Source organism: Fringilla coelebs, assembly GCF_963513975.1.
Source record: "Fringilla coelebs genome assembly, chromosome: 14".
In the NCBI taxonomy this organism is placed as follows: Eukaryota; Metazoa; Chordata; class Aves; order Passeriformes; family Fringillidae; genus Fringilla; species Fringilla coelebs.
This window is the reverse complement of record NC_140040.1, coordinates 7,793,001-7,814,816: the sequence shown is the minus strand read 5'-3', so window position 1 is coordinate 7,814,816 and position 21,816 is coordinate 7,793,001. Positions and strand designations below refer to the sequence as shown.

The 21,816-nt window shown below is 57.1% G+C and overlaps 2 protein-coding genes across 2 annotated transcripts; both read left to right on the top strand.

Moving 5' to 3' along the window:
- Window positions 1-3,503: 3,503 nt before the first annotated feature.
- On the top strand, window positions 3,504-14,538 carry FA2H (fatty acid 2-hydroxylase; the record flags this gene model as incomplete). The annotated part of the gene is made up of 7 exons (XM_084215464.1): window positions 3,504-3,770; window positions 9,539-9,634; window positions 11,315-11,457; window positions 11,560-11,666; window positions 12,924-13,096; window positions 13,576-13,828; window positions 14,459-14,538. 7 exons carry the CDS (start codon window positions 3,504-3,506, stop codon window positions 14,536-14,538), a joined length of 1,119 nt encoding a protein of 372 aa, XP_084071590.1.
- Window positions 14,539-16,867: 2,329 nt separating this feature from the next.
- Window positions 16,868-21,458, top strand: MLKL (mixed lineage kinase domain like pseudokinase; the record flags this gene model as incomplete). Its single annotated transcript, XM_084215163.1, has 10 exons — window positions 16,868-17,350; window positions 17,540-17,653; window positions 17,756-17,930; window positions 18,032-18,129; window positions 18,254-18,389; window positions 18,843-18,927; window positions 19,328-19,476; window positions 19,664-19,713; window positions 20,173-20,313; window positions 21,406-21,458. Exons 1-10 carry the CDS (start codon window positions 16,894-16,896, stop codon window positions 21,456-21,458), a joined length of 1,458 nt encoding a protein of 485 aa, XP_084071289.1. The 5' UTR covers window positions 16,868-16,893.
- Between the last annotated feature and the right edge of the window lie 358 nt (window positions 21,459-21,816).

The following is a 21,816-nucleotide window of genomic DNA, read 5'->3' as shown; positions in this document are numbered from 1 at the left end:
AGCAGCCCCACTCCATGCAGAAGTGACTATTGCAAGGAAACACAACCAGCTTATTCTGCCTTCCTGGAGCCGGTTGCAGGGAGAATCGTTGTTGCCATTGCTGTGCAGGGCAGTAGTAAATGGTCAGAACAGAGGGGTGGTGGTGCCCCACACCAGCCCCTGCTGTGCTGCCCACCCCCAACTGCCTCTCCCCGCGCCCACCTGCTCTTTGGAGTAACTTGGTACCAAGTGCAAAAAGTTCCCCAGTGAGGCCAAACCTTGGTCTGAATTGCAGCTTTAGAGAAGGGAGGGGAGGCAGGGACTGCTCAGGCAGTGAGTGTGGGCCAGAGTGTGCACCAGCCCGGCTCTGGGGATGCTGCCATGGGCGAACCAGGCGAATTGGATAGAGCCTTCAGCTGATGCACAGTGCTCAGGAGCGTGGTCAGTCGTGCTGCTGGGCAGGGGATGACCCATCCGTGGTTTCTGCTGGAGCAGGAGTGAGGGGGCATTGGATTAAACCAGCTGCTCTGCAGGACACAGGAGCACTCTGTGCACCGCGTGGGAGGGGTGTCAAACCACTTCCCTCGGGGCATCCCTGGTGCCACAGGTGTGCCAGGGCTCCAGGAGTGACTGGACACTGCCAAGGAGAGGAGCTCCATCCCAGGCCATCTCCGTCCAGAGAGCCCAGGCAGCAGTGCTCTGCAGAGATGCCCACGCACCCCGCGCCTGCTCTGGCACCCTTCCCAGGCCTGTGCAGAGGAGGATGCTGAGGGCGGAAGACCTTAGGTCTGACCCTGAAAACACCTGCTTGCCAAAACTTGCTTCAGCTGCCTGCCAAGTGCATCCCAGGAGCTGTTACCTGTGTATCCATTAGCTTTCCCAAGGACGGGGCTGGAAGAGGGAGAGGGCTCCCATGTCAACCCACGCTGTGCCCTAAAGGCCACTGTCAGCATTTTAAATCCTATTTGTTTTCCTACTGAGGGTGTAACAAGTGTGGTGTGCCTTCCCTATCCCCACTGAGGCTTTCCATGTGCAGAGAAGGAAGTTTAATCCCTGATGATCGAGTTTGGCAGAGAAACAGGGAGTGTTTAGCAGAGAGGGAAAACCTTTCCCATGGATGCAATAGCAAGCAGAGTCTGTATTGGCCTCCTCCTCCTTGGCGGCCACAGCTCCATTATCCCAGCATCAGCCCCTCCAGCACTGCAGGGCCTAATCCTGCCCCAAGCCCAGCAGCACATTCCTGCTGTCTCCTGTGTGCCAGCCCCAGCGTCTGTCCGTCTGTCTGGTGGGGAAACCAGTTTAGGAACTGATGAGCCAAAGCCACTTGGCTGCTCTCATTCCAGCCAGGCTGATCAGCAAACCAGCTACACTTCCTGATCCTGCTTGTCCTGGGGCTGGCTCGGTGCAGGGACAGGGAAGAGCTCAGCAGCAGGGACAGGGCATTGGCACAACCCTCTGCTGCCAATTTGATGCTGTTATGCTGGTGTACAGTTTGTTCCCACTACTGTCCCTCTCCCAGTGTCACCTGTGCTCAGTGCATTCCTGCTCTGCAGGTGACAGGGTCCCTCTGCTGCCCCATTCTCACTGCAGAGGTGGGGATTGGCTCACCCACTGTGGGGACACCCTTGTGCCTTGCATGGGGAGACAGAGCCCAGGAGGTAACATGGGCAGATGAAATGTCAGCTCACAAGAGCCTGGCTCATATCCCTGGGCCCTGCTGTGGTGCATTTAGGACCACAGCTCTGTGTGCTTGGGAGAGGATGGCAGCAGGGTCACCTGGCAGCTTTGTGGGCTGGCAAAGGCTGGACCCACCTCTGCCATGAGTGTTGAGTACAGAGGGTGGCCCTTGGCAGCCTGTGGCCCCAAAACCCATGGTAGGGCTGGGCTGCACAAGCAAGAGCAGCCGGTGGAGACTGCATGGTGGGGTCACAGCCAGGTGTCTCCTCCATCTCCTCCAGTACCCCACAAAGGGATAGTGGCCACTGCACCTGAGCATGCTTGGGGTCTGGGGTCCCTGGTTTGGGATTGTGTGCAGTGGCCTTCATCCTTGCCCTCATGCTCATCAAAGAATCCTCAGTGTCCATCCAGAAGCCACCCTAATGCCCCAGAGAGCTGTGCCAGATGGAGCTCACCTGCCACAACCAGGACCACCTTGGCCATTGAGGGAATTGGGGAACCCCCTTGGGAGAGTGTCCCACTCCAGTGCCTCATTTAGGGTCTCCCAACAACCTCTCCTGACCCCCAGAAAATGTTTTTGTCCTCCACCCCAAGGGGCTCTCAATGCACCCCAGGTACCCTGCAGCAGCCCCAGCCAGGAGCATGCCCACCCTTAACCCTTCTTCTCCTACCAGGGTGCAAAAGCAATCTGCCCACCCAAAAAGGACTTTTCCCCCAAGCAGGAGGCTGGGCTGTGCCAGGAGCCGGGTGGGAAGGTGGAGCCGACTGCCACAGCAGGTTTTGCATCCACCTTGATTAAAGGCCTCAGTGAGCGCCTGGCCTGCGCCCCACAGCACCCCAAGGCTGGGGGGCTGAGGTGGTGTGATGAGCCACCCTTACAGGTGGGGCTGGGGGGGCTCCCCATTCCTGGGATGGCAAACCCCACCTTAATCACTGGTTGCAGCCCGGCGTGGCCAGCAACGCCAAATTTGCTGGCACGTGGCCAGCCCCTGTGGTCAAGGGTGTCACCCCAAAGCAGCCCCCCTCACTTCAGAGGGAAATCTTCCCCAAAAATATGCATGGGAAACTCCTTTCCTGTCATTATTTATTAATTATTTGGCTGTGATTCTTCGGAGTATTTAGGGCTGCCTCCTGCCCCCCTGGCTAATCGCAAATTTAATTAAATACTGAAATATATCTTCAAACAGCTGGGGAGGGGATGTGGTGCCTGGCAGCCAGTGACACTGGGGTGAGTTGGCCTCTGGGTGACCCCAGGAAGGACCCTGCTCTCCGAGGGCACTCTGAGCCAGGACTGGGGTGTCCCCTGCCTTGGCCACTGAGGACCTTGGTAACTTGGGAAGGGTGATTCCCCCAGGGGTGCCCAATACCCCCAGCTACCACCCCGGGATGCCCTCACAGCCTCATCCCTGCCCCAGAGATGCCCATACTCCAGTTCCACACCAGGGTACCCCAGTGCCCCCCATAACCCATCCAAGGTTGCCCAGACCCCCCATTCCCGCCCCTTACGGTACCCATGGGCCCTGGGGGGGCACACTCCCCTCCCCTGGGGCCGCCTCATTTCCCCGTTCACCCGGTGGGTGCCCTGTGCCCCCTTCTCCCCGTTCTGCCTCTCCAGGGACGCCTCATTCCCACTTTCCAGAGTACCTGCGGCGGGGTGGAGCCTCGCCACCCCAACCATGCCCCACCAGTCCACGGCTGCCCAATGGGCTGCGGCGGGGCGCGGCCCGGGGCGTGGCCTCCTGCATATGCATGTATGCAGATGAGCAGGTGCGGACAGAGCGCGGCTGCGGGACGGGACGGGGACTTGGACGGGGACCGGGACCGGGACGGGGACCGGCGGCGGGGCCATGGCCACGGCGGGGCCGCGGTCCTTCAGCGCCGCCGAGGTGCGGGCGCGCTGCGCACAGGGCGCCTGCCTGGTCTCCTGCCACCGCCGCCTGTACGACCTGAGCGGCTTCGTGCGGCTGCACCCGGGCGGGGAGCAGCTGCTGCGCCGCCGGGCCGGCACCGACGTGAGCGCGGCGCTGGACGGGCCGCCCCACCGGCACTCGGAGAACGCCCGCCGCTGGCTGGAGCAGTACTACGTGGGGGAGATTGAGCCCGGCGACGAGCAGGTACCGCCGCGGGGCCGAACCGGGACCGGGGGCACGGGCTGTAGGGGAGGCCGGGTATATACATACAGCCTCTGCGGGGTGCCTCAGGTGCCGGGTCCAGGTGAGCAAGGGCTGTGGGGTGCCCCGCGTCCCGGAACTGGCAAATGCAGAGGCTGTAGGGTGCCCCAGGTGCTACTCCAGGATGTGCAGGGTCTGTACAGCAAGTGTCTCGATCCCCGGTCTCGATCCAGGATGTACAGGGTCTGTCTAAGGTGTCCCAGGGCCGGCAGAAACAGCGTTTCTATAGGTCACCCCATGTCCCAGGACTGAGATATACAGAAATTATGGGGTGCCCTAGGTCCTGGATCGAGTTTTGATAGGGTGCTCCAGGTCTGTGCTCTCTGGGATCTGGGCAGTGCTGGGTTTATAGAGCATCACAAGTCCAGAGTGCATGGAGTCTAAGATGTGCAGGGTCTGTAGGGCACCCTGGATCCAAACTGTGCAGGGTCTGAGTCATACAGGGTCTGTAGGGCACTCCAGGTCCAGGCTTCTCACCGTCCAAGCTGTTCAGGACATACAGAGGCTGGATAGGCTTTGGGGTGTACATGGTAGGAAGTTTCTGGGGTGCATGTAGCATATAAGGTGTTTAGTGCCCCCAGATCTCAGTCTGAGCTGTATGGAACATGGTGTGTGTTGGGTGTGAGCAGGACAGGACCAATAGGATCAGGGTCTGTAGCATCTGGGATCTACAGGGCATGAGGGGTGAAGGGGACAGAGGATGTTTGAGGCTCCTGGGATCTTGCATGGGTGGTGCCTGAGGTGTGCAGGGTGCCAAGGTCCCATGTGCCTCCTGGCTCCCAGGAGTTCTCTGGGCTCTGAGGTGCAGGGGACCCTGAGGCCCATAGGGTGCCAAGTGCACAGAGCTGGGTAACACCGCTGGGTCCCACTCCACGGCCAATCCCTCCCTGCCATGCTAGGGAGCAGGGCTAATGGGTGGATCTGGGGTGCCAGTGTGGCACGGAGGTGTTGGGGTCTTTGGAGGGATGCAGGAGACAGAACTCAGTGTCAGTTTTAGCAGGACTGTATGGCACAGAGTGGGCAATGGGACAGGACGCCCTTCCTGGCCCTGTCAGCACTCAACCAGGGACCAAGGTGCTGGGCATTGGGGTTTGCCAGTGGTGAGCAGCCACTGCTGAGGAGAGAAGCCCAGCCGTGTCCCTGACTGCCTGGTGTGGGGCATGGGACGCAGCCAGTCCCGTGCTGTCCAGGCGGAAGGGAGAGCTCCCTGGGGAAGTTTCGCAGCCTCCGGGTGGCCCTGGGCACTCCTACCCATTTACCAACCCTCAGCAGCCGCCGTGGGCAGGATGCTGAGCAGCGGGGCCAGCCCAGCCCCCTTCACCAGCCCAGCACTTCCCCTCTCGGCATCCCAGCGGGGTCGGTGACCGGCCGGTCCCTCTGGCTGCTTGTTTGCTCTCGCTGGGTGTCCTGCCCCGGGCGCAGCCTCGGCCCCAACGCCACAGACAGAGCTTTGTTTCAGCCTCGGTGCAGTGCCTGCATTTTCTCCGGACGGATCCCGGCGACGGCACCTCCTCTGTTGGGACACTCGCTGAGCCGCCGCCTCCTCGCAGGCGTGACGAGCCCAGCGGGCTGGGGCGAAGGAAGGTACCGGACAAACGGGTTCTGGTGCCGAGGGGAGCTGCCACCATCCCAATGCAAATACATGGCGTGATAACGCCAGGGCGCAGGGAGATCTGACACTGCCTGGTGCCAGATAAACCATCCCAGCCTGTAACACACGGGGCAGGGATTAGAGCTGCCTGCTGCATGGTGAGGCCATGTCCAGGATGCACTGATGTGTGAGCTGCCCTGCCCTATTCCCCACCTGCAAAAATCCTCTCTGAAGAGAGGTGATGTCCTTGGTAGTGCTAGGGTTCATGCTTTGGGTACCTTGGGGCAGGTGTAGCCCAAACAGCTCTTTGGAGGAAGTGTTACATTACCCCAGCTTGATTCCAGATCTCCACAGCTTTGCCAGTGCCTCTCCTTGCCTGTTGGATGTCCCGGGGCTGCATCATCCCCTTGCTGAGGGATTCAGAATGCCCTGGTCCCACAAGCATCCAGCATCCTCCCCTGCTTCCCGCAGGAATTTCCAGGATTTTGGGAAGGGGGAAAAGTGCATTAATGCAGGAGAGATAAAGAAGATAAGATCTGGCCTTCATTCCACCGGCCTCTCCATGCCCCTTCCTGTGGCTCTCCTCTTTGGCCACAGGTCCCTTTTCTGCATCACCCAAATCCTTTTGGCTAAGGACAAATTAATCCCTGAACAATTTATCTATGCAAGCAGGACATATAGGGGAGATCAAAGCGAGTACCAATAATTACCTAAACTAGACAGTGGATTTTAACAGCCTCGCTAGAAGGGAACTGGATCATCTAATTACCCTTCCAGTTTGAGCAATGAGAGACTTTCATCACAGCCTCTTTGGGGTGCATGACGTGGCTGTGAGTCACAGTAAATCTTCCATCCTTCTCAGGTTTACTGTCCTTCTCTTCCTCTTGCCTGTATTGCTGCACCTGGCTTTGCACCTACCCTGGCTTTGCATCCCAGCCTGAGCACGTTTGGACGTAGGCGGGACACCTGGGGCACCTCTTTGGGGGTGATGTAACAAGTCACTTTTTATATTGCTACTATGATTAGGAGTTCAATTCACCTCCTTTTAATAGTCCTGCTGCACCCAGTGTTCAATGGGCCAAGACACAGCCTTGTGGGGCTCTGCCAGCCAGAGAACACAGACCACAGTGCCGCTGGGATGGTGCCCCCACCTTGCTTGGTGCTCTCTGCACCTCATGCTGCATGCCTGTACCTGCACTGCCAACAGAGCTTGTCCCATGTGGACACCAGCAAACAGAGCCTCTGAGGAGCTCAGTGAAGGTGCTGCAGGCTGTGGAGCAATGCAGAAATATGGTAGGACTCCTCTGGGGTTTGACTCACTGGGAAAATACATGGGAAATACCCCTGGGTCCAGGCTTTTGGCAGAGCAGCTGTCTGCAGGCAGCATCTCCCTGTCTGCACCAGGGGGAGGTTTCCAGCTTCTCTGCTGTGTCCCAAGAACGCTGAACCCTGTGCTGGACCACCCCTTCTGTCTGTAGCTCACATCACAGCTGGATTTTGTTCTTTTAATGCTCCAAGCCCTGATGCAGGACGGCACTAGGCTGGCACAGCCAGCGCTCTCCAGCTGGTGCAGGACCAGTGCTGAGCGCCCTGTGTGATCCAGGCAGGGCAGCCAGATGCTCTCAGGTGGATGCTGGGTCACCCAGTCACTGGATCATGCCATGCCCTGGGTGTTTGGCCCCGTTGTGTACCAGCAGCACCTTACCAGGGCTGCTGCTCACTGACAAGTGCAGTGCCTTGTAGGCATTAACTTTCCCTTCCTTACATCAGGCCCCTTGCTCATCTTCCCTGGCAGGACCTGTTTGCCTGGGGACAGCTCAGATGCATCTTCACCACCCACAGGTGACAGCAGAGCCCGGCTCAGCACAGCCCTTCAGCCTCCTCCCAGCCCACCTCCCGCTTGGAGGAGAATGGGCAGAAGCCCCAGCGCTGGTTCAGGTCCCAGGGAGCCCGATCTCAGCAGGGCCCCTGCGTGCCGGGGGCAGGCAGGAACAGGCCACCCTTTGGGGAGCCAGCTGGGACATGCCAGCGTGGTTTGCATCCTGGTTGCGACACAGCTCCCGGTCCTTTCAGCGCCAGCTCCAGGGTGAGCGAGAGGAGAGCCTTCCTCCTGCTCCCCAGCTGAGGAAGAGGAGGGGTAGGAGATGATTCAGGTGCTGACAGGGAGCTGCTGTAGCGCACAGGACAATGGCATGTCACTGATGTCACCCAGCCCAGGTGCTGGTGGTGAGGTGGGATGTGAGCCCCCCCAGTCCATCTCCCTGACCTGGGAGGACCGGGAAGCCTCCAGCCATGACGAGGTGCTCAGGCATCCATGGGCAGGGGAACTGGAGGTGTGTGAACATTTCGGAAAAGGGAGGAGAGGTGCCGGGCATTGCATCAGCCCGGCTTTCCTAAGCATCCTTCCTGCTGCTGGCTGGGTTGTGGTGCAAGCTGAAGGTGGAGAGCGCCAGCCCATTTCTCAGGGCACGGATAAGCCGTTTCACTCTCTTAAAGCCAAATTTTCTTCCAAAGCACCTGCAGGGCAGATGCAAAACCATAAATCCACCATGCTTTGCTAGATTTTAAGACATCCCATCTGCCCTAGGGTTTTGGAATGTCTGGCTGAAGGACAGAGTGTGCAGCATGGAAAATAGCAGTGGGAATCCTCACAGAGAGGTGTGGTGGTACCTGGCATCAGCTTATATCCATGCTCTGCCCACAGTAAAATTGATGCCAGTGGGATTCCAGCCTGGAAATACTGGCTGGAAATATCCCCTGCCCGCTTCCCCAGGCAAGGGCTGCCTCAGAGCTGGGTAATGCAGTTCCTGTACAGGCAGAATGAGGCTTGAAATCCGGCTCGCCCGAGAAATGGGGTGGGAGCACAGCTTGCAAGGAGTGCCTGCCGTCGGTAAACAGTGCCTGAGCCCTGCCTCGGTGTCCCCAGCAAGGCACAGAGTTAAGTCCTGACGTCCTGGCAAGGTGACACAGGCTTTCCTGCATCCCAGGCCCTCCTGCAGCTGCCAGGGCGGTGTTCCCCTCAATAGGGTGGCAGTGCATCCCTGTCGGAGCAGTGGGGAGAGCATCCATTGAGGAGCTGGGAGAAAATCCTCCCTCCCTGGAAGCGGCCCGGCTGGAAGCCCCGTCGGGCACGGCTGTGCTGGGGCCACGCCGTTCCTTGCTCCGGGTTAATGGGTAACTCCGGGTGACAAGGCGGGACAGAAGGCATGTTTGGCACGTCCTGCAGGGGAGCCGGCGCTGCTGCCGGGGGGGGCACGGCCGCCCTGGGGTTTGCATGGGCACGGCCGCAAGCTCAGCGAGCCCCCCACCAGCGCACGGCTGGCGCCGGGGCTGGCACGGCTGCAGGAAGGAGGCTGGTGCTGGCAGCTGGCGGCGTGTTTGCTTCCAAGCATCAGACAAGGCAGGTTTCTCCTGTTCCTCAGCCCGCCCTGCCAGTGGGACTGCAGCTGGGTCTTCATCCTGCCACCACTGCAGCCGTGCATCCCCTGTGCCTCAACGTGCTCTCCTGAGCCACCACCAAACCCCACCTCACATTCCAGAGCCCGTGGCAAAGGCAGTCAGCCCAGTGTCACCCTGTGAAGGACACTTTGCCTTTTTCCCTGGACAAGGTCCCTCCTTCTGTGTGTTTTTTCTTGTGCCCGCAGGCAGGGTGGTGGCACCGGCTGTACCACCCTCCCCAGGTCTGCCAGCCCAGCTTCATGAGGCACCAAAAAGCTGGAGATCAGTGGGGTGGGAGGAGGGAGCAGTGGCAAGGTGACCTCTGCTATGGCACTGCCCATTTGCAGGGGAAGGTGCTGTCCCAGGGCCCAGAGTTTCTGAAGCACCCGTGCTGTCCTGGCCACGGGCAGGGTATTCCAAACACTGGGCTTGAGAGGAGGTTTCCAAAGAGCCCTGAGCCCACAGTGCTCAGTCCGAAGGGCAGGGCAGCTCACTGGCAGCTGCTTCCCTCAGGAAACCTGCTCTGCAGGAACTGTCTGACTTAAATTCACCAGATTTTCCCCCATATTTGTTTAGCAGGCAGGAGCTCACTCTGGGCATACCCCTGAGTGCTATGGCCATCACCATCCCAGCTGAATCCACCACTGGGGCTTCACCACGGAGTTTTCCCTTCTCTTTTCAGAGCCTCTCTGAGACAGTGGATGAGAAGGAGGCGGTTGCTGCAGCCCAGGCTCCAGAGCAGACAGGTCTCTGCTACAGAACAGTGCATGTGGAGACGGTAAGAGCTCTGGAGTTTCTCCAGCACGCTGTTGGCCAGAGTGCTCCTGGGAAACACCAGGTCTCCTTTTCCCTGCATGAGTGCAGGGCTTCTGCTGGCCTGTTGGATGGGAGGGATGGCGTGAGGGAGCCAAGCTGACCCAGCCACTTGTGCCCTTTCTCCTGGTGTGGATGGCATTGCTCATGCTTTATTGCACAGGCGTGGCTGCGCTGGGAGGCTCCCATTGCAGCAGCATGGGAGAGATGCCTTTCTCTGACAGCAGCTGTGCCCTTCCACAGGGAAGTGTTGCCAAGCCGCACCTTGCTTGCTTTTATTTCTTTCTTGCTTTATTTATTTTTTTTTCCCCTTGCCTGAGCACTCGTAATGAGCAGTAAGGGATTCCCCAGCCTGGGCAGGGTGATCCCTGTGGGTGCAGGGTGCTTCCTGCCCTGCCAGCTGCTTTCCAAGCGTGCCACAACAGTGTGGATTTGTCCCCAAGGTGCCTTTGGCTGTCCTTGCCCTCCACAGCACCATCTGGCCACCCATCTTGCATGATCCCAGCTTGCTGGTGAGCATGCTTTTATCTTGTAGAAAGCTGTGGGTTTTTTAGAGCAGGAGAACATCTTTCACCCCTCAAACTAATATTTTATCATTGAGAACCTTTAAAAGAGAATGTCCATTTCCAAGTGACCTTTTTGCTTTAACTTCCCCCCAGTGGAGAATGGCTCTATTCCCTTCCCATACACCAGCTGGGGTTGTTTCTCCTCCTGTGTGATTGTGTTCATCCCTGCCTGCAGCAGAGCCCCCAAAATGCCCACAGCCACCCCGGCTCCTTGCCCTGGGATGCCCTGAACAGAGCCATCCCCAGCACTGGCAGCCCAACCCCAGGTGCCACATGGCTGTGCCAGTGCTGTGTGGCACAGGCAGCCCAAGGAGAGCTGCCAGGCCCAGGGCTTGGCCAGACAAGCGTGGTTTCAGTGCTGGCACAGGGGTGGGACCAAGAATGCACCTTATCTGGCCAGGCCAGCAGAAGATGTGTCCAGGGATGCTGAGCAGTGGCAGAGGTGGTGCTGCCAGCGGTGCCTCCCCATTTGCATGCCATGCCAACTTGTCTACATGCACAGGTCCCTTCTTACTCTTGCACCTGAGTTCAGCATTGCTCAGCAGCACTGCTGGAGTCTGTGTTCCCATCCTGTATCCCTGCTCCCCATCCCTTCCCAATTTGCTCATCACTGCTGTGCCCAAACAGCTGTGGCCGCCCCATGTGTCCTTTGCACAAGGAGAAATGTCCTTGGCTGGGGCAGTGCCATGGGGATGGGATCCGTGTGGCACCAGAGGTGTTCTGCTGGGCCATATCACTGCTCACTATCTAATCTTGGCAGCTTGAGAGGCAAAGAGCCTCAGTTATCAGACCTGATGCTGAGCCAGGTCTGGGTACAGCCACCTTCACCTTGATCTGCTGGCAGGTACCTGGTGGCACAGGGGTGAGCTGAGCCCTGGGGCTGATGTGTGTTTGGCCCTTTGTCTGCCCTGTGCTGGCGCTTGTGGGGAGCTCAGGGCACCTTGGAACCAGAAGCAGCTGCTCTTGGGGCATGGGAGGGCATTGCAGCCCAAAATCCTGCAGCAGCAGCTCAGCTTTGTGCCTGGTACTGGGATGGTTTGTGGGTTCCACAGCACTACAACCCCTGTCTGCTCCCCCAGGACCTGGTAGACTGGCAGAAGCCCTTGCTGTGGCAGGTGGGCTACTTAGGGGAGAAGTACGACGAGTGGGTGCACCAGCCCGTGGACCGGCCCATCCGCCTCTTCCACTCGGATTTCCTTGAGTGCCTCTCCAAGACAGCATGGTGAGCTCGCAGGGTGTGCCCTGGGTGGTGCCTGCCCCAGGAGGGGGACGTGGCTCACCAGCCAGCAGGACACTTCCTCTGACACCTCCTCCTACCCCGCAGGTACGTGGTGTTCATGGTGTGGACGCCCGTGGTGCTCTATCTCAGCTGGGTCAGCTACACCTCCCTTGCTCAGGGCAACACCAGGCTCTTCTCCTCCTTCACCACAGGTATGAGCAGCAGCAAAGCCTTTGGGCTCCATTACCGACCCCACTCTGGGCCATGGGCAGGAATGGGTGGGTGGACACCTGCATCCCCTCCTCATCCCTCCTTCTGTACGTGCTCACCACAACCCACATGCAAGAGCAGCAGCTCAGCACCTCTCCCTCGTGGCCACCAGCGTGTCCCCTGCATGAAGCCACCTGTGCTTGCCCACTCCATTCCCTTCCTCTCACCACGAGACTCGGTCCCGCAGGAGATCAGCAGAGGCGCAGAGCCCGCTGACCGGGGCTGCAGCCTGCCGCCTCCTGCCTCGGTTCCTCAGTCCCCGAAGCCGAGCCCTGCGGTGCCGGGGCGTGTTCCAGGGCCGCTGCCGCCCACCCGGGCCGGCTGAATGCGGAGCGGGCGAACAAACCCGGCTCTCAGCGCCGCCGGCTCCTCACAGAGCGGGGCTTGTTCGCCCGAAGCGCCTGCCCTTGAATCTCCCACTGTCTGCTCCCTGCTCCCCCGGGAACAACAAGCGTGGCCGGGGCAAGCTGTCTTCTTTGTTGTCTTTTTTTTTTTTTCTCTTTTTTGCTGGGTTCCCTGTTTTTTTTGCAAGGTGCCACCCAGTGCCAGCTGTGCCCGGCTGTGGGGTGGGGAGCGCCGGCCGCACAGGCACTCCCCGCTCCTTGTGGCATCCAGCACCTTGCTGCCAAGTTTTGTGGTTTTTTTTTTTCCCTAAAAATAAGTGGGTTTTGGGGCAATCAAAATTTTGCTAGGAAGGACACAGGCCTGGCAGCCAGCCCTGAAAGAAGGAGGTGGCTGAAAAATGTTCTGCGGGGGAAAGTGCCCAACAAGTCTTTTCTTTTTCCCCCAGAAAAATAAACACCAACACCAACAGCACTGTTTTACTGTCACGAGTGCTGCCTGTGCAACTAAGGTCCCTCCTGCCTAGTTCTGGTGGGTGAAGCAGCTTTGTAATGGTGACGCAGTCCCTAGAGTGCAAGTCCAAGCCCCCGTTGGAATCTGGAATGCAGGGAGCTCCCCTCACTGTCTTCCTGAGGCAGCAAGAAGCTATCTGGTTCTGTAAATTAGTAGGAATCAAAGGAAAATGTGGTTTAGAGCAGAGCTTGGGCAGTTAGCTCCCTAGAGAAGCTCAGGACAGGAGGTGGATGAGCGGTGGGAGGGAGGGAGAGCCGAGCATCGCCCTGATGCCAGAGGGAGGATGGTGATGGATAAAAGCACCTGCACCTGCCCTGCTGACCGCTGCACGTCTCGTTGTGTAGAGTACTCCATCCCCGTCCACAAATACTACTTCCCCTTCATCTTCCTCCTGGGAATGATCCTGTGGTCCCTGCTAGAGTACCTCATCCATCGCTTTGTCTTCCACATGAAGCCACCCGCTAGTAATTACTATCTCATCACGCTGCATTTCTTGCTGCATGGGCAGCATCACAAGGTGAGTCGCAGCTCCCGCCCCCGCTGGCACCTGCTGGGCCGTGGGAATGGTGGCCTTTGCCCCACTGGAGCGTGTCACTGTGTGCCCTTTGCCCAGACAGAGCCTGTTGCTGCCTGTTCGGTGTGACTGGTGGCGTCCCAAGCGAGGCACTTGCCCAATACCAGCAAGGGCTGTAAAACAGCCCTGGAGGAGCTGGAGTTAAATTTTCAAGCTGTGTGGTTGGGCAAGGGGGAAAACCAAAAGAGCCATAGCCTTGCTGGAGGAAAATATAGAGCTTGGGCACCTACCAGATAAAGCCACCACCTGCCCGGACCCCTTGGCATGCACGGGGGGCTGCTCTCACCACTGGCTACAGCTTTGGGGAGGGTTTTTGCTGTTGGCTTCTTCCAGATGGGTTTCCCTGATGCTTGGCAGGGCTGTGCGGGGGGAGGAAGGGTGAGCTAGGAGCTGCCTGTCCCACGGTCCCTCTCTGCTTCCAGTCTCCCTTCGACAGCTCCCGCCTGGTCTTCCCTCCCGTGCCGGCCTCGCTGGTGATCGGCTTCTTCTACGGCGTGCTGCGGCTGCTGCTGCCCGAGGTGCTGGGGCTCTCCGTGTTCGTCGGGGGGCTCTGCGGCTACGTCATCTACGACATGATGCACTATTACCTCCACTATGGCTCCCCCAAAAAGGGCACCTACCTGTATGGCCTCAAGGCTTACCACGTCAAGCACCACTTTGAACACCAAAAATCAGGTAGTGCCACGCTCCCCGTGCATGCTGGCAGGGGCAAGGGCTGCCAAAGGTCCAGCCTACTTGCTCCAAAATATTTGGGATTTGGGATGAGGAAAGCCAAGCACTGTGCTGCTGAGGAAGCAGCATGTGAGGTGCTGTAGCCCATGGGGAATATTTCCTGGCTCCCAGGTTGAGGATGGGGAGGCAGAGCAGCGCAGAGGGGAAGGCAGCAGTCCATCTCAGCGGTGGGCACCAGTGCTGCCTGGAATGGCAAACCCCCATGGTGCTGGGATGTGGGTGCCTATCCCTGCCCAGGGCAGCATCTCTTCCTGCTGGGAGGCATTGACAGGTGTAGGGTGAGGCCCTGGGCTTCCCCAGATCCACCCCACACTTTCCCTAGCCCAGTGCTTGCTCAACCTGCCCTTTGCCCGGTTTCCTAGGAGAAAACGCCCCATCCAGATAAGCTGTCATCCGTGGGGCTTGTTGGCGTGGCCCAGCCAGCTCCTGCTCCCTCTGCTCTTCCTCCTCATCTTCACTTTGCCTTCCTCCCTTCCCAACATGTGGACACTCCTCCCTCACCAGTTAACACAGAGCCCTTGCAACACCTTGATGATGGTGCCAAGGGCTGAACTCTCTCTTCCCTGCCCGCAGGTTTTGGCATCAGCACACGCTTCTGGGATTATCCTTTCCGGACACTCATCCCTGAGGAGACCTTCAAGAAAGAGGACTGACCGCCCCAGCCCAGTGCTCAGCTGCTGGCTCTGTGCCCCTGCACTGGGGCTGGTGTCCCTCCCCAGCCCCCAGCGAGGCCAGCTGGTCCCTGTCCCCTTCCTGGGGGCTGTGCCACAGCAGTGACTCCAAAGTGGAGCATCCCTGTGGAGTGCTGTGGTCCAGCTGTGGCACTGGCAAGGGGATGGGGGGCTGAGGATGGTGAGGAAAGGGGAGGAGGAGTCTGTGGGGTTCCCTGGTGGACTCCTGCCCCTACCTCGCTGCCCTCCCGCTCCAGGCTATGGAAGCACGGGCAGATCTGCTGCCTGAAAGATGAAGTGCCTGAGTCCACCCTCCCTCCTCTGCCCTGGCACCTTGCCAGAGCCCCTGTCCCTCCTGGGCTGCCCTCTCCCCAGGGCACCCAACACGCTGCAGTTGCCCCTATTGCCTAACTCAAGCCAAGGGGATTCCTGTCCTAGCTCCTTCTCCCAGCCCATCTCAGCACAGGGTTTTCTTGGCCTGCAGCCCTTTTGGGGCAGGTCCCACAGCTCTGGATTGTGCCTTTTTCTAACCCATATCTCTCTGCCAGATTTATCAAGTTCATGGTTTTCATAGACATTGGCTACTTGAAACTCAAACTCCAATGAAAAGAATTACTATGAGATGCCTTTTTTGCTGATCCTGTGATTTTATTTTTTATTATTTTTTCCCTAATGTTTACTGCAGATATTTAAAGGTTTGAAATAAATTTATATGTAAAACTGTAGACACTACAATTGTAAATAAACTGTATATTTTGAAAAATAAAACTTTCTAAAAAGGGTCTGGGAAATGTACCCCCCAAGGCTGCTCACGAGTCTGTTCTCCCACCCTTGGTGTGTCCCTTTCCAGGTGTTGATGGCCCTTGGAGCCACCATTGCTGGCTCCCCTCATCAGCCACAGTGAGGTAGGAGATTTGCATGGGATATTCTCAGCAAACCTGTGTGACGTTGTGGCTCTGCTAAGCAGAAGTTAACACTCACTTCTCTGAAGTTGGGCAATAGCGTCGCATGCACCCCAGAGCTTCCCAAAATTAGCCTGGCTCTCTGACGAAGCCCTCTGTAGAACTTCCTGCAGAGGTCAAGCCCTGCTTCCAGCACTGGTGCCCACAGCCCGCCTCCTTTGGTGCTCCGGGGCTCAGGGACGGGGAGAGGAGCAGGGCTGTGCTCTGGAGGGTCTCACTGCACATGCAGGAAGTTCAGCAGGGCACAGAGCCCCAGCTGCCAGCGCAGCAGAATGGGTTCTGGTTCTCAGAATAGCAGAAGCATCAATACAGGCACGCACAACTTCCCCATCCCCTTTTTCCCACTGCACTTCCTGTGGGCAATTCCTTCTTCCATCAGGCAAAACCCAGCACAAGGGCACTCAGCCCTTGGGAATACCCCGGGTAGCTTTCTGGGAACTGGGAGCTGTGATGGCGTGGGAAGCTGGGTTGCACAACGTCCCTTCCGCTGTGACACCCTTTAAAGCCGCGCTCGTCCTGCCGTGCCCCTCCAGCCTGCGGAGGCAGCCGAGGTCAGCAAGCACGAGCAGGTGACAGACCTTCCTTTCTCCTGGTGAGCAGAAGGGATCGATCCTTCCTTGGGGGCTGCTGCTAATTTCCTTTCAACAAGGGTGGTTTTCTGTCTTTGCTACCTGCATGTGGGCTGGGGAGCAGGCCCCGTCCTTGAGGAGATGCTGAGCGCACAGAAAGAGCTTGATTTAAAATCTTAGGTGGGCAGAACAGAGCTACGGGGAGAAGCTGGGGATGCTGGGGCTGTGAAGATGTACAAACCTTTATTAGATGGGTGACCACAGAGAGAGACATTGGGCAGAAATAAAAGTAGATCTTTACAGCAAAAGGTATGGGTTCTGCGGGCAGGAAGCCAGGGGGATGTGGGGCTGGAGCCAGGAATGCTGTCCATGGGATGCTCCTTGGGTCACTGATGTCCCTGCTCCTCTGGGTGGAAGCTCTCTGGGATTTAGTTCACACATTAAATTGAGCTCACACATTTAATTAATTAATTAAATTTAATTAATTATACATTAAATTAATGTACATAAATCAAGCCAAAACATCTCTTGCTACTGCAGAGAAAGATGTGCCACTGCTGCTGCTGCCGATGTCTCTGTGTGTGCCCGCTCCGGTCTGCACGAGCAGCTGCAGTGGCAGGCAAAGCAGGGAAAGCAAAGCAGCTGGAGATGTGAGGGGCTGTGGGAGGATGTGTGCCATATCAGGGTGTTCCCTAGGGTGGAAGGCGTGGAAGAGCTGCATCTGCTGATCTCTGAGCAGCGCCTGAGGCTTCCCTGCACAGACACTGCCGGCTCACATCCCCGTGGCCAAGCCCTGTGCTGCAAGCATGGACATCGTGGAGAGGGTCCTCTCCCTGGCCCAGGCCATCCATGGCCAATTCGAGCAGGTGAAGTGCTGTAAGCACCAGTGCCAGCGCCTCGTGGAGCGCATCCAGATTCTGCTGGAGCCCGTGAGGATCCTTCGGGCTCAGCCACGACAGCACATCTCCCACCATGAAGAGGAACTGATGAAAAAGCTGCTCCGGGCACTGGAGGAAGCCCAGAAACTGGTGATGAAATACAGCCAGACCAGCTGGATCCAGAAGTTCCTGCGAGCCCGAAGCACTGGTGAGGAGTTTGTCTGGGTGAACGAAAGCCTGGAGGACATTGCCCAGGGGCTCTCACTCCTGCTGCAGGCAGAGCAGAAGCAGGCTTTCCTGGAAGCTTTCCAGTCAAAGACGTGTCGCAGGCAGGATGCTGAGGACCTGAGGGATGACAGAGCTTTCTTGGACCAGGTGATTGCAAGTGAGTGCATTTAGCAAACCCTCCTAACCTGTGACTGGTTGCTGGCCCCTCTCTCCAGTTGTTACCAAGCTCTGGCTTGATGGCCACGGCCATGAAGAGCCAAAGGGACATTTAAACCATGAAAGAAACAAACCACACAGTCAGGCTTGCTCATCCAGCAGCCCAACCTCTGCTCGTTTCTCTCCCTAGGTACTGAGGAGCCCACAGATGTGCTTGAGGAGATCTACATTGACAGGGAGTGCATGGAGAGCAAGATGGACTGGATGAAAAGCGAGCTGAACAAAGTCATTCGTGAGATGGAGCGTGAGTCGATGTCACACCACCTGCACCCTGTACACTGCATCCTTTACCCCCCAGCCCTGCCTAATGTGTCCCTTGTTCCCTTCTGGCACATGGTGGGAGCAGGCTTGAAGAAGGTCAACGTTGGTAAAAGAGAAGACATCACTGAGATCAAGCGAGACCAGCTCACTTTCCACAGGCACCTGCAGGACACAGAGAGCTACGACCTCTACGAGGGCGAGTACCTCAAGTACCCTGTTGCCATCAAAACCTTCAAGAGGCCGCTGACCACTGACCCAGTGTGAGTTGCCCTGGGTGGGAACGAGTGTGGCCCCAGGAGGGTGGCACAGCACTGTGCCATACCTTGTTCCAGGGATCTCACCACACTGTCCATTTCCACAGCAAGGTGAGAGACATCTTTGAGAAGGAGATTCAGACCCTGAAGAAGTTTGAGTCTCCAAACATCCTTCGCATGTACGGGATCTGCATTGAGGAGAACGGTAGGGGTGTCACATTAAATCACCCTTTTCCTCCCCTGCCATGCCCAGTGCGAGCTGGTGGCACGTGCCTTGTTGTGGTCCCCTCCCAAGAGGTGGCACAAGGCAGGATGGTTTTGCCTTGCAGACGGGAGCCCCTGCTTCTCCATCGTCATGGAGTACTGTAAGCACGGGACGCTGCGGGACGTGCTGAACAAGCAGCAGCATCTGCCCTGGGAGATCCGCATCCGGATGGCCCTGGGAGCTGCCAGGGGCCTCTACAGGTGAGCACCTGCACAATCAGTGAGCAACTCCACCTGATCATCCAAAAGCTGAGTGCAGCTGCCTGGTATCTCAGAGTAAGCCGTGGTATCCTGTTGGACACTGATTCCCAGTGACACCACCTAGGGACCGTGGGATGGGAGGCTGGTTAGGGGTAGGTAGTGGATTTGGATGCAGTAGCTCCCATCTACCCTGGTCACTGTCCCCTACATCTGGCTTCAAGCCTGGAAAGGCCTGGAAGGGGGAAATCCCCTCCCCAGATCTACAGGGCAGATTTGGAGGTACCCTGCAGCATGGCAGTTCTCCTTACAGGTCCTGCTCATCCACAAGGCTTGTTGCTTTGCCCACAGCAGCTCTTCCAGCCTACTGGAAAGGTTGGCTTGGCAGGGTTGATCCACCAAGACAGGCAGAGAGCTGCTGGCTTATGTGCTGTCCTTGGTTCCATCCATCTGCAGGTTGCACCAGACAGGGGAGAAGTCCCGACTCCACGGCTGCATCTGCAGCAGCAAGTTCCTGGTGGCTGGAGATTACTGTGTGAAGGTAAGCACCACACTTGGAGATGCTTTTGGGAGTTTTAAATGGTTTTGTGGATGTCTCCCTCCACCAACACTGAAGGGAATTGTGATGGTCCAGGATAAAATGGGGGAGTGGCATCTCCCCTATGACTTTAGGCATTTAAACCTCCCTATCTTGGTTTTATCATGAGCAAAGTGAGTGTTCCTAAAGCATCCAGCCTGGGATGAGCTGAAGCTGGGGCAATTCACCTGCCCTCCCCTCTGGTTTTGCTTGCAGGAAGAGACTCCTGCTGGGCAGCACACAGGGCTGCACTCCAGCCTTTGCTGCCCAGGGCATCTTGCTCTGTTTTCTCCATCTTGGGGCAGTCTCTAGCTGCACCACAGGTTTCTACTTCTCCTTTTCTCTCTCTCATTCTCTCAATCAGCTGTCAGGATTTGAGCTGTGTGAAACAGAATCATCCATCAAGAGGAAAGCCAAGAAGGACTGGAAACAAGTCTCTATGTTGGCCTACATCGCTCCAGAGAACCTGAAAGACATCAACTACCCTTACAAGAGTCCCTGTGAAATATACAGGTGTGTCTGTCCCTCCCAGGAGATGCCTGTGAGCAGGCAGGTGTCTGGCAGAGCTATGGAAGGAGGCCAGGTTTAATCAGACACACCAGCAAATGCTTCCAGTTGGCATAGACCAACAGTCCTCTCCACTAGAAGGGAGGAATACATGGTGGAATGAATACTGAGACTCTTGCTTGTCTCCTTCCAGCTTTGGGATCGTTCTGGCAGAGATTGCAACCTCCAAAATCCCATTTGAAGGTGAGACAGAAGTATCTGGCTCCCTGCAGAAAAGCCTCACGGCGCAGTGTGGTTCCTGTCTGGCACTGGATGCTCCCTGCTCCTTCCCTGAGCATCCCATGCCGGTGCCAGTGGCAGTGCCTGGTGTGCCTGACAGCTTCTCCTGAAACTCCAATGCAGTAAAGTACAGCTTGCAGTAAAGCTACCTGCTTAAACCACAAACATGCAAATAATTTCTGTTTCTATTGGCCGGTCGTGGGCACTTAGGCATGAACACATCTTGCTCTACTGGAGCCCAACAGTGTCATGCCAAATGCAGTGGGACTCCTTGCAGATGGAGTTTGGGTCACTTCCCTGCTGGCCTCTCCCTGCCAAAGGCTGCAGGCAGGCTCTTGGCACGGCTTTGTGCTGGGTTCCCTCCCCAGCACCCTCCTGTGGCAGCAGAGCTCCATCCCGACTCTCCTGTTTGCACTTGTCTAGGCTGCACTCCCGAGGAGATCGTGGAGAAAATCTGCAATCACCAGTACTGGGACCCTCTTGGGGAAGATTGTCCAGAAGATCTGAGGAAAATCATTGAGCAGTGCCGTGCCTTTGACCCTTCCCAGCGCCCTTCTGCCGAGGGTGAGTGTCCCAGACGCCTGCTCCACAGGTCCTTTGCACCCCTCCATCAGCTGCTCCAGCAGGCAGTTTGCCCCTGATTTCCCATGTGAATTAGCCTGGCTTTGTGTTTCAGGATCCTGCCTTGACCTTCCTTTTTTTATGCTAACAAGCCCCCAGTTCCAGACCTCACACAGTGACATTTAGTTACCCATGCCATGACAATAATCACCAGGCTGTTTGTTTATTTGGTGTCACATAAAAGGAGCTTTTTCTATCAGACAAGCAGGGGCAGGAAGCAGGGGTCTGTGAGTTAATCCCTACTCAGGTCCTGCAGATCCCATAAGCTGGAGGAACAGCCACAACACTCTGCAGGAACATTTCCTGCCTTGGGCTTTAGCAGTAAATTGCAGCCTTGGGCATTGCTCTATGACAGGGAAGTTTTCACTGTCTCTGAAGCTGGTTTGTGTCTGATCAGACAAGTAACTGGTCTCCAGCAGGAGATACAACAGCAACATCAGGAAATTATAGAGGAACATTTCTGGTATGTTTGAAGTCACAGAGCTCATATCCTTCCCTTGGTTCATCTGTCTAAGGGGAGAAAACTTTCTTCAATTTCATCCACTCCATCCTATGGGACCAGACCCATACAAGAGATGAGGGAAATGTGCCCAAGAAACCACTGAGTGTCACATCTGTGTGCTTCCATTTCCCACCAGCACCTCCCTGGCACAGGGAATAGCCCTGGCTGAAGAGAAAATACCAAAATATCATCAGAGCTGTTGACAAAGCCACACTGAGGAAACAGGATGGCTTTATTACCCTAATATGACCCTAATCCAACACCTACCACTGTGTGGGGCTGAGCTGGAAGGACAGTTCATGGCAGCTGTTCACAAGGCTGCTTCCACAAACACGGCTGCTTCTGTTTGGGCTGGGCTGTGTGCTCAGGCCTGTCCCTGCCAGCCCTGCCCTTTGTGCTGGCCCCAGGAGAGTGTGACTCCATGTCCCAGGCACCATCAGTGAGGCAAAGCCATCCTCTCCTCCGTTAAAAACCCCAAACAAAGCCTACCAAAAATCCTCTGTGTTGCTTAATGCCGTCCTTGTGTTTTGCAGAGATTGTGGACTCGCTGGCTGACCTGGAGAAAAGCAGAAACCAAGGAAGTTAACTGTGGAAAAGGGGGCTGGGTGACCAGGGCCAGCAAGCCCAGGGGTGCCACTGGCCCCTCTTCCCCCTGACAGAGACTGATGGCTCAGGGCTCCTGGGTTTGTTTCTGTGTGTGACACAAGCACAGGGCTGCTGTTTGTTTCTGTGTGTGACACAAGCACAGGGCTCCCGTTTGTTTCTGTGTGTGACACAAGCACAGGGCTCCTGTTTGTTTCTGTGTGTGACACCTTCCCCTCGCCAAGGGGCCGTGCCTGGGTGGCCTTGGAGGCAGCTGAGGAGAGAGGTGACTTGAAGAGAGGCTACCAAGAAGCCTAGGGGGACCAGAGGGATGGAACAACGGAGGGACGGACACACAACTT